The following is a 12,219-nucleotide window of genomic DNA, read 5'->3' as shown; positions in this document are numbered from 1 at the left end:
AAAAAAGCAAAAGTCTCTTCACTCCATAAAGTTTCTGTCATTAAATGATCCATCCATTAAGGGAAAAAATTAAAATATTAGGTTGACTGAAGATGACAAATTCTTTTACATTAATTTTAATCAAAAATATATGAAAAAATTTCTATATATAAATCCTCAATACGATGATCATTGAAATAAATTCAGCATATTTGTAAGGTCATTTACTATAACAATTATTTATGTTTTCTCCCTGCATGTCTTCTCATACTTGTGTGNTTTCACTTTTCTTGCAGATTAAGCAACGACTAAGATGGATGCCTGGGAAGACCTTGTGTATGATGATGATGTCCTNCATTCCTTCTTCAAGAAATGTGATTCATCAGCATCACTAATACCTGGCCCAGCAGGCAATGTTCAAGCTGCTATGTTGAATAGATTAAGCAGTGAAGAACCTAAATCCACACAAGAATTTGCTCATCAAGTTGCTCAAGCCACATTTGAAAGAGATTTCAATTCCAATGCGTGGATATGGGCTGAAATGTTCATCCAACACCATGGTACGACTTACATGTAAATCATGTTTGTCCACATAAACATTTTGTAATTATAAGTTGTTTTATGTTCATCAAGCTCCTTTGACAAATGCAGAACTCGTAACTGATGGAAAAATGGAGAACCTGAACTCCCTTACAGAGGCAAAAAANTCCTGGGTACTTCCAGTTGTTGCTTGCCTATTGAAAGAATGCAAACCTAACGGTTTGGGAGACATGCTACTTACAATCAAGGTATTATTATATTCTGTGTAGGTTTGTAAACGTTTATTGTTAAGCCCAACTAATGATGGGTTATGTCTGCACAGGATCCGTCAGGCACAATGCAGGCTTCGTTGCACAAGAAAGTTCTGCAAAATCCTGAATTTGGGAATCATATTGGTGTTGGCTCGGTTATGGTACTGAATCTTGTAAGAGGACTATCTCAAAATAACATCAACTAAGCTATAACATACTATATTGATGAATCTTAAACTCACTTCGTGTTGTCATACAGGTACCATCATTACATGTATCTTGGGCAAAGCAGTACCTCAGTATAGTGCATCGCAACGTCATCAAGATGTTTCCGGCTGACATTGAACCACCAACCATTGAACTGGTCAAGCAAACAGCAAAACCTGTCATCCGCCTACCTATGTGGGCAGAGAACAACAAGCATGTCCATGAAATCCTCAAGAAATTCATTCCACCACCATCTGACATTCCACCACCATCTGACATTCCACCACCATCTCACATTCCACCACCATCTGACATACCACGTCCAACTGACCAACCATCAACGTCCACAGAACCAGCCACCAATTAGTCAAATTATGCTATCTTTTCTTATGTATTTCTGTTAGGCTTATGAACTTTTACTATCTATGGATAACTGTAAGATGCTATTATGGCAACTTTAACAAGTTAATCTCCATATTTTGTATGTTTCAGTTGCCTGTATTTTGTAATATTATGCATTAAGATATCCTAAACCAATGTTGGATGTTGGACTTTGCTTTCACATTTAAATGATTTCTATCTATGACATTAATTACGCTCGGTCCCCTGTGTTTAAAAAGTTGGTGCCCTGTGTTCAAAAAAAGGGTTCCCTGTGCCCAAGTTTCTGTACAAATTCCTCATTTCACTCGCGTAATCGTTTACACAGCCTTGTAAACGATTACCAGCTGCTGTTTTGCAATGAAATTGATCTTATGACTATCTACCAACAAAACCATCCAACCAGGGTGGGAGACTTGGACCCCAACACTCCCCTAACTACTCCCAATCAATATCCAAGGACCACCAATGACCTCAAGTCAAAATCTCACAAAAAACAAAGTTGGTGCCCTGTGTGCAAAAAAAGGGTTCCCTGTGCCCAAGTTTCTGTACCGCATATATGAAATTGAAAATGAGCCTCTTGACTACACCGGTCAACTTTCTCTGGTTTTGCAACATCATCGTTGTAGCAAATAACACCACCTACAACACAAAACATGGCACAACCTTCAATCAACAAAAAAACAACATAACTAACAATTAANAAATCTAACATAACACTTACCAAGTTATCAACATATTTACGCGGTCCTAAAGTCCGCATAGAATTTGTGTCCAAGAACGCCCCCATCATCTCACACACAACTCTGAAAATAATCACATGTTATTAACTGACACACATTTGTCTACCACAAAAAGATTATGAAAATCAAATCAATTACCTAATTCTTCTCTTAGTGTCCCAATTAGAAACTGCAAGGTACAAACGATCAACATCGACGTCGGAGACACTAGGATAACCGGCATAACTACGCAGAGGGACAACAACCTGCGGTTCCAATCCTTCCGGAACATCGTCCACTTCATCATCGACTTCAATAAATTCCTGACGATGCTCGGAGGTTCCGGCTTCCTCATGTGTACCACCTGCTTCTTCATCCCCACCTGCCGGTACTTCTTCCCCTAAAGGGTGGTCATCCTCTCCAACAACCACATCTTCGTCACCTGCCCCAACTTCTTCTTCATCCCCACCTGCCGGTACTTCTTCCCCTAAAGGGTGGACATCCTCTCCAACATCGACATCTTCGTCACCTGCACCAACTCCTTCTCCAGGTTCACCGAATCTACCTTCTTCGTTTTGCATTGGAAATTGACGAAGGTTCATTACCTCCTTCGTTAGCCTAGAAATCTCACGATGAATAGACGCTATTTCAAAATTGGTCTTCTTCAATATCACATCAGCATCTGCTAGCCACGTGCAAGTGTCTGTGCTTTCCTCATCTGATTCTTGAATCATTGATGCATTTTCCTTTGATTCTTCACCTTTAGACAACCCAATGTCATCAATACCCAATGCAACACGCAGTTCAGCATCATTACGATCGATACGACTTACATACCAATCAAGATTTAACTGTAACATAAACAGCCATCAACAAACATGAACAAACATCAACAACCATCAACAAACATCAACATTACTCCAATATATCCAACCAAAAATTATAACAGAGTTCAATATACTTACGTCTCCGGTCCTCAATATTTTTTTTATTGTTTTCTTCCTTGCATTTAACGGTTGCCAACTCCTAATCCGTGGGAACCTCCTGTGACTTGTGTGCCGGTGCAAAGAAAATCTTTCCACCGCCCATGCCTTAAATCATCAAAACCAAACAATTAGCCAAATTGTAAAATGCTTAAAATAATAAATATTCAGTAAAACATCTTACCTGCAAACAAGCCACGTTGCCACTAAGACTGAGTTGATGCTTTATTTTTCCCGACATTATCTTCTTCTTTGAACTATTTAAGCTTTGAACTAGGTGGTTATGAACGCAGGACGCCCAGTCATACAAACACAAACTATCTAANTCGTCTAAAACACCAAAAGGCATGTTTGCGANATANNTAGATTGCCNAGGCAACAAAAAAGTTACTAAAACTACCAAAATGTATAACCTACACACTACGTCAACATCNACTTCTTCATCGTTGACAATCAAGCNAAATCGTTCAATCAAATCTTTTTTCGTTGTGGTCTTCGGATCAAACATCTGACCAAGGGATCCAACTAAACACTCCTCTAGAGGAACATTTAGCCCACCCATTCCTAAACCGGTTGTCATATATACATCTAAAGTAGTAAAAGGAACTACTTGTTGACTCACCCTAAAACTCAAAGCATTACCAACCCATCTTCTAACCATACACTTCAACAACTTCAAATTCACTTGCACAGGTTTCATCATCTTTACGCACCAATGAAAAGGTGTCATCCTAATGCGCTCTATATGACAGTTTCTCAGTAAACTATTCATTTCCATCACGGGTGCCGATTTCATCGATACACGGAGGCGCCACTACAAATCATTCCAAAAAATAACAAATGCATTAAACCAAAACATCACCAATACCCATGCCAAAAAAAAACCAATTTTTACATCCAATGTAACACTTACTTTTGGTTTTTGGGTTGCCATTGCACCTACACCAAAACAACATTTACCACAACATCGTTACACTTTGACAATGATACACAACTTAATGAACCACAGAAGAAGACGAAAGCGACAAACCACTTACCAAACTAAACGTTGCCGCCACACACCAGCACCACGAAGCACACACAAAGGGCGATTCAAAAAAATCACCACTGCAGCAAAAGGTGTTGGCGAGACGAAACCCACACCACACCGAGACGAGACGAGACGAAACGACTACAAACACAGGGCTTTCAACGCACCCAACACCGAGAGGGCTTTCAACGCACCCACAGGCCTTTCAACGCACACAGATACGCCTTTCAACGCACACCGATAGGGCTTTCAACGCACACCCACACAGCAATGGTCGAACAAAACACGACTTTCAAGCCACACAATGGTCGATTGGAAGAGACCGAGAGGAGAGAGCCCGAGAGAGACGAAGACGAAGGAAGCCCTGTTTCATCAAAAGCACCGAGAAAAGGAAAAGAAACCGCGAAACTGAAAATAATCAAAATTTCATTCCAACTTTGCCCTTCCTTCAGAATTAAAAACCATATATTTTTTAAAAGAAAATCACCCAATGACACACTGACACCTGTCCAGTGTCAAAGTAGTGTCAAATAAGGGTGTTGAAATATCATTTCGCTTTTGTTTTATGTCAAAGCACACAGACATCCTTTCCTTGTATTTTGCGATTTCACACACATTGTGTAAAACTATAAAATAACGCCTTCAAAGTTTTACGACTCTTGGTTTCTTTGTTTCTATGTGCAATATTTTTTAGGCATTTTTCTAGACTCCAATATCTCATTTTAAAGGCTTACTAATTTTTGTGCATGAGATCATTTACCATATTAAATATGGAAAGGTTATCATGAGTCATGATAACTGATAATTTCCCTGCTGGCTTCTCTGCTTCTGTATCACATCCTTAGAAGGTTTCGTTATTGACAATGGGAATTTCAAAGGAAGACATAAATAAGCATGCAAGAAAGAAATGCAGGATACATAAATAAGTTCACTCGTTAGAATTTCTGATTCTTCCCTTTTAAATCTACTAGTCAGAAATTAGAGATCACTTGTTCCTGCCTAAGTTCTCTATGCTATTGTGCAAAAATGAGTGCATACCAAGAAAGAAAATGGAAGTTTAAGGCAGAAAGTTAGACATCTCGTTTGGATTATTATAGTTTTTTTCATTACACAGATAAAAAGATACTTCAACAGTTATATACATTTGTCTTGAACTTTCCCATATATTGCCTCAGCTATGCCTCTGATAGTGTTGGGAGTAGTCCTGCAGCAGCCACCAAAAAGAGAAGCTCCGGCATCACGCCACTTGCTTATGTAGGGTACAAAATCATCCTCTGACTCACTTGATTTCTACAAGATAAATTTCAGATTATCAATCTGATGATAATAAACTAGAATTACATCTACGAATTCTTACCGATCTGATTTATCTTAAATAGCACATTGTGGTGTTCGACAAAAACGAGCTCTGTCTAAACCACTAAAGTGTCAAATGATTGCAGAATTTGTGTTAATTTGCTTTCAGTAACTGCATTCAAATCATATTTTGATGGTCTGCTTGGTGAATTATAACGGTCAGTAATGAGATATAGCAACTCACCACCCACTGGTTGCTCTCTGAAATGTAAGTCTCTCCACTGTTGGGATATACGAGTACTGGTTTACTTGTTGCCTTTAAAAAAGGAGCGTTACAAAAATCATATTAGTGAGCTGTTAATGGAAATAATGTAAAAGTGCAATTAACACTTCTAAATTGAGAATAGTGTATAAGGTCTTGCTAGTAATGAGTATCTTTAATACACTAGTTAAAAAACATTTCCTATACCCTATATACTAGGTCCCATGACTTGAAAAGCAAATGTTTTCCTTTCAATGAACTACTTTCTACTTGTATTTCTTTTATCATTGACACTCTAACATTCTTGTTTTTATTGAAGAATTCGAAAACTGACGGTAGATGGGTGACATGAACCTTGGAAACCAGGAAGCATATTCCTAAAACTATATAATCTATGGATTAGAAGGCCAACTATTAGTTGTTTCTCTCAAGTTATTCAAGACAATATAGAAAAGTAGCACATTTTGATAGCGTAGTGCAGAGTGTTAAACAAAAGTCGCACCTTCTTAACAGATGAAATCAATCCATGAATAAATCTAGGAGCAGTACAGTTAACTCCAACTGCAACAACTTGTCTGCATGAATCAGCTATTGAAGCACATTCAAAGATAGAATCACCACTAACCACATTACTTTCATCCTTGCAACTAAAAGAAAACCACGCAGGAGTTTCTATGCCTTCTTCGTCGAGAAGTTCAGCATAAGCCTATATATCAAATTGTAAACAAAATCAATAGCATTGCTTAAAATAAGGTGAAACTAAGACAAAATTGCAATGGTAGTCTACAACTTTCTACCATATTAGTAAATGATAACTGACAGCATTTTGCACACTCCATTACAGATTCCTACATGTGCAGTCTTGCAGGATATAAAAATAAAGCAACGAACAGGTGACTCTGCTTGATTGTTACTTCACCACCAGGGATTTTATAAAATACCTGTGCCTCCAGCTTATTTGGAATTGTTTCAAAGGCTATTAAGTCAGCTCCAGCATCAACAAGAATCTTTACTCTTTCCCTATGAAAATCTTTCAGTGTCTGGACAGTAACAGAATCACCATAGTCCCCACTGTGAAGAGAGACAGAAAATCAGTATAGACTCCGGTCATATATATCGCTTTAATTTTGAAGTGCAGTTTTTACTTCCATAATGAAAATTCTCATCTTAATTCATATACAATCAGTAAACACGTATTCAGTAGTTGCTAAAATTTATGGTAAAGCATTTTTCCTTCAACAAAACAAAGAATACCAATTGAAAGTAAAAACAAGTCCAATTTTGGTGAATATTTTGACAAACTTGGTTTTATTCACTCACACATATTCAGAGCCATCTGCCAAATACGCTCCATAGCTTCCCACAGAAGCAGCAATTAAAATGGGACGTTTCCTATATCTTTCATTTCTCATAAAGTCAGAAGAATCTTTGGTACACCTATCATGATAAATTTCTCGAGCCTCACGTGCAATCTCTACACTTCTTCTGAGCATAGTTACACCTTCTTCTCTAGAGAACCCTTTAGCCTCAAAACCTTGAATAGTGGCCTGCACCCCAACCCCAGAAACAAGCCAAAATTAAAGTTATGTTGCATTGTAGGGATGAAAAAAAAGCTTGAGATGATAATTACCTGATAAGATGCTGTTAATATTATGTTTGCTCCTGCTTCGAGGTAATCTAGGTGAACCTGTCACACGTTAGGCCAATTGAAATTATTGAATTGAAGAGCATTTAGTAATATACAAACTAAAGTAACGCTTCTATTATATTTTCCCCCATTCCTTTAACTCGTATGGGACTGGTTGAAAGGAAAGGTAAATACAGAAGGAAAAACAATTATAGAACACTTAACTAGGAAGAATTCATGGAAAATTATTCTTTCTTTTTTGTTTACTTCCCACACTTCGATGAGTGTGATATTTTTAGTTGGAAAAAAAATATAAATTTAAATTACATAACGTATGATAGAAAAATATTTTATATGTTATTTAAAAAATACTTACTATGTAGTGAAATTGATATATTAAAGAATTTAAATAATGATAAATATAATATATACAAAAGGAAGAAACATTGTTAGTATGTTTTTTATTTCATATAAATAATAAAAAATATCGTGAATTTGTACTACAGTATAATATTTTATATTAATATCAAATTATAATAACGTTTTTTATGAACACAGTTATAGAAATGAATATATCACATATTTTTTATATATATAAAATCGAGAGAATTACTTTTCAAAAAGTTAGAATTATCATCAGGGTGTTCATGCCAGGACTTTATTTCCTTTTCTGGAGATTTTCTGAAAATAGGAGAAAAGATAAAACTAAAAAAAAAAAAAGAGAATGAAATTCTTTATTTATTAATTTGTCGTATTATTTCTGCACAACTATAGTATGGCAATTTAATTTCTATTAAATAAAAATATACTATTAAAGAGCAATATAACATTAGTTATTAAGTCATTAATAGAATATAAATAGTTAATAAATATTGTAAATTGTAGCTTTAGTATTTTGGTTTTTAGTAATGATTTTCTTTGAAGAAACTGTTTGGTTTGTAATGAAATCACACGTAGGCAAACATGTCAGTCTCATCCATGAGATAAGGTCCTTCTTATTAAAGTAGTGATTATCTTTTATGAAAGTCTGGTGTATCTTATCAAGATCAAACCAAATAAAATTGTTAACATTTCACAATAGACAAAGTTTCTTTTGCTTTCACAGTTTCATTTTCCTTTCACAGGGTAATTTATGTTCACAACTTTTATGTACCCTTTTTATTATTAATTTACTGCATCATCATCCAAAACAACTTTTCTTGGTTAGATAAAACTAACCTTTCAGATAATTAAAATTTAACATTTTTTTAGTATAATTAACCATTTAAGTCTCTTAAAAATATTACTTTATATTCTAAAAACACGAGAAATAGTGTGAAATATATAATCATATAAAGTGAATAGATATTGGAAATCACACTGGAACACAATAAAAACCATAAAAGATTTTATTCTTTTCATAGCTAAATAAAAGTTTCCTATTCTAAATTCTTAAAAAGTATCTCTTTTAAATAAAGCTTAGACAGTTTTTTAGTATCTAGTTTCATTAGCCATTTGCACACAATATTGTATCTAACATCAATATGCGTCACCTTTTACAAAAGAAAAATACTGCTACGATATAGTGATAATTGAAAAGGTGTAAGAGATAATATTTCATCGAATTTTGTTTTATTAATTCTCTTGCATATTCAAAGCATATATATTTAAAGCTTCAATAAAATAAATAAATTAAATCAAAATTTTCATAAAAAAATTCTAATATTTTTTATATAAAATCACTTTGTTTAAATTTTAAAAATGTTTCAAAAAATTAAAAAAAAAATAGAATTATTGTCTCTTGAAATGCCTTACACTTAAGGCCAGAACCCATTAGACCATAACACGTTGACACTATAGTTTGCCACGTGTGCATAGAAAATTCGTTCCCGGTCTTTTCTCTGTCGTAATCTTCTTTGCTCTTTCATTTTGAGGTAGGTCTTGGGCAGGGAAATGATAGTTCATATTTCAATTAAATAATTTTAATATTTTAATATAAAACACTAATGTATAATATGATCTTAGCTTCTATTCATAATAATGATTTTCTTAGCGTGTATTTTCAAAACACAACTTTGTCCTCTCCTTTTATGAACAACTGGGAAAAATCACAGAAATAATAATCTTTATGCCGGCAGAAACATCTTAAAATCAAGATTCAAGATTACAAAATAAATCTAGTTGCCGTGGTAACCAATGAACAAACATGCATTGAGAGAAAAAGGTTGCTGAGATGACAATGCAAATTTTAGAACTAAGAGCAGAACAGATAGAAAAATTAAACGAGTAATTAAAGATGAAAAAGAAGGGAAGAAAGGAAGAAGTACCCTTCGGACAAGATGTGATGATGAGCTAACAAGGCATTTGGCACTCCAAAGTTGGTCATTGAGGTCTGCACCGTGACGTTCTAATTCAGTTGCAAAGCCACCGTCAATGACGGCGGAGCCACCACACTCGTCAAGAAAATCCCTAAAAAACGACGACGCTTCCTTCCCTTTGAACCCCATCACACTGTCGCGTGAATATGTTTAGTATCGAAGATGAACAACAAAAGAGAGTTTTGAGGTTTTTGTGGTTTGGATGATAAAGAAGTTGTCAGGTGCCAACTTATATCCAACGCGATTCTGCTTCCACGAGAATATTTAGGAAATTACAATTATAACCCCAATAGCTTATTGATTCTCATTTTTCGCCCTGCCTACAACCGCATAATGTCAGAGTAATTAAGTTCCTATTTTACAAACTTTCGCTTTAATATTCTTAATTATGAGTTTATAACAGTCAACACTTTAACCACGATCTTCAAAAATATTTTGACTGTCAAACTTTCATTTTTAAATGAATATAAATTCAAGGAATCAAATATATTATAATTAAAAATAATATTTTTATTAATATATTAATTTATAATATGAAAAAATTAGAGTATAAAATCCCTTCGTCCAAAGAAGGTCCTCAGCAGACTTTAACGTTTAACTACTAATTTGATTAATGAAAAAGAAGAATGATATTTTACGTGAAAAGAATAATCATATCCTTGCATTCGCTTTTTTTTTTTTAATAAAAACGTTTTAACAATGAATACTTTCGGTGTTCTTTTGTTTTAAAGAGTATTTTGAGCATTTGTTTATCAATTAAACGCATCTGATTTTGATTTATCTTGTCGGTTATTTGCTTAAAAAATTAAATTATGTTGTAAAAAGATTATAATTAAATTTATTAATTTCAATTATTGTAAAAAAATTATAATTAGGAAAGTGAAAAAAAAGTCGATGTGCTAATTCAAATATAAATATAATAAGTCTCATATCAAACATAGATAAAAACTTGAACATCGGTCCAAATCCATAAATTTATTGTATTGTATTATGATACAAGTAATGTGTGCGTGGATTAGGTTATTGTTTCTTTAGTAGTGTATATTTTCAATATACTCATAATTAATATAAGAGAATATTAGTATATTAATATAGAAAAACCTTCCCTTTAAAATAATAAATTAAACTTAAATCCCATTCCTTTTATATCTTTCCGATAAGTTTTCCTACCAAAAGACAAATACGTATTATGTAAGTTCCAATACGAGCTACTTAGGACAAACTAAGACGACACGTCGTAATAAGCTGTGAGGTGTGACTCGTGACCTTTACGAATTTTTGTAACATCTTAAATGATTAATAATTGACATGCACCAAAAAAATATAAAAGATTATAGTCTATCCTTAACATTAAACATGTCATTTTCTTAATCTGTACGAACAGGAACGTCAGAGATGAGATCGAAGGATGTTTGCAGAAGAAAAAATAAAAGGAAGAATATAAAATTAAAATAATTGACACTAGTTTGTATTCTTTATACCTTTTATATGAGGAAAAAAAAAAAAGTAGAATTTTTCTGTGCAATGTATATGGTCGGACTTACGTCTATCTGGAGAGTTGAAGATAAAGACAAAGGTTTTGAAAACGAAGTAGTTTGCAATGAAGTGATTGAAATGAACCTCTCCACTGAAACAGTCCAGGTCTGTTCCTTTCCATTATGCCAAACAAAAACATGGTCTTTGTGGAAGACAAATGAAAAAAGCACCATATGGGTTTTTACTTCCCTAGTGCTGCCACCACCATATCATAAAATAAAAATATAACTGTGGTCCCCTTCTTATACAATTTTTTTTTCTTTAAAAAAATGTTTTCTGGACATTTTATTTATTATGCTTTTTACTATAAGACCCTTGTAAAAAAATGGACAACGTGATGTCGAAAAAGTTATATACATATTTCTAAGATGATGAAAAAAAACTGAGTATACTTTAATCGTTTTTAAATTTTATTATTTTTATGATGACTTTTTATAAATTAGAATTTCACTTAGATTTACTTAACTTTGATTTATATTGGTATTTTAACGGTTAGTTTTTAAGCCGTTGTATTGAGTTGTGATATTATTTTTATTCTTTAATTGATTAAGTTAGGATTAGAGTTGTTAATTTGTTTCATGCTTCATGAATTAGTTTTAATTTACTTTTGAAAATTTTTCATTTAGGAACTTTTATAAGTGGGAATAAAAAAACAATCTCACCTTATAGAATCCTTTTCAAATGAATTAAGATATAGGTGAAGATGGATTTGATTCTGTTACAAAATTTTAATTAATTTTTAGAAACAATATTATTTATATATCTATAAAATTATATTTTATTAAATAATTTAATATGTTGTAATTTTATTATATTTAAATTAATATTTTTACATCATACTTATTATTATATTACTAAATAAAATATAAAATAATACTTTATACTTTTAAGTTTTCATAAATGAAATAAAATATACATTTTTATACTTTTATATCATATTCATATATAACAATTTTTATGTATGAAATAATACTTCATATATATTTCTTATATATCATTTATACGACCACACCAAATATTTAATAAAAAAAAAACTTGAATTATCACTTTT

At 33.2% G+C, this 12,219-nt stretch overlaps 2 protein-coding genes across 3 annotated transcripts; both read right to left on the bottom strand.

Moving 5' to 3' along the window:
- Positions 1 to 1,316: 1,316 nt before the first annotated feature.
- On the bottom strand, positions 1,317 to 3,409 carry LOC106770665. The gene is made up of 5 exons (XM_022784836.1): positions 3,245 to 3,409; positions 3,043 to 3,168; positions 2,237 to 2,928; positions 2,080 to 2,161; positions 1,317 to 1,997 (listed from the first exon to the last, which is right to left on the bottom strand). Exons 1-5 carry the CDS (start codon positions 3,407 to 3,409, stop codon positions 1,830 to 1,832), a joined length of 1,233 nt encoding a protein of 410 aa, XP_022640557.1. The 3' UTR covers positions 1,317 to 1,829.
- Positions 3,410 to 5,121: 1,712 nt separating this feature from the next.
- Positions 5,122 to 9,854, bottom strand: LOC106769688 (homocysteine S-methyltransferase 3). Of its 2 annotated transcripts, XM_014655409.2 has the most exons (7): positions 9,582 to 9,853; positions 7,279 to 7,335; positions 6,969 to 7,195; positions 6,590 to 6,719; positions 6,151 to 6,354; positions 5,631 to 5,702; positions 5,122 to 5,380 (listed from the first exon to the last, which is right to left on the bottom strand). In XM_014655409.2, exons 1-7 carry the CDS (start codon positions 9,759 to 9,761, stop codon positions 5,225 to 5,227), a joined length of 1,026 nt encoding a protein of 341 aa, XP_014510895.1. In that variant the 5' UTR covers positions 9,762 to 9,853; the 3' UTR covers positions 5,122 to 5,224. The 2 variants fall into 2 exon arrangements, with proteins under 2 accessions (XP_014510895.1, XP_022641387.1); XM_022785666.1 differs by lacking the exon at positions 5,631 to 5,702 and having other exon boundaries at positions 9,582 to 9,854.
- Between the last annotated feature and the right edge of the window lie 2,365 nt (positions 9,855 to 12,219).

The sequence above is a fragment of the Vigna radiata genome, chromosome 8 (genome assembly GCF_000741045.1).
Source record: "Vigna radiata var. radiata cultivar VC1973A chromosome 8, Vradiata_ver6, whole genome shotgun sequence".
NCBI lineage: Eukaryota > Viridiplantae > Streptophyta > Magnoliopsida > Fabales > Fabaceae > Vigna > Vigna radiata.
The sequence above is the reverse complement of the archived record's forward strand: the minus strand, read 5'-3'. Positions and strand labels throughout refer to the sequence as shown.

Excerpts from the sequence above, each read along its gene's own strand:
- LOC106769688 (XM_014655409.2), bottom strand. The coding sequence starts at position 9,761 with ATGGGGTTCAAAGGGAAGGAAGCGTCGTCGTTTTTTAGGGATTTTCTT. Across the intron at positions 6,720-6,968 it reads GCAGATGGCTCTGAATATGT|TGGGGACTATGGTGATTCTG; the intron begins GTGAGTGAATAA and ends CTCTCTTCACAG. Across the intron at positions 5,381-5,630 it reads CAGAGAGCAACCAGTGGGTG|AAATCAAGTGAGTCAGAGGA; the intron begins GTGAGTTGCTAT and ends TTTATCTTGTAG.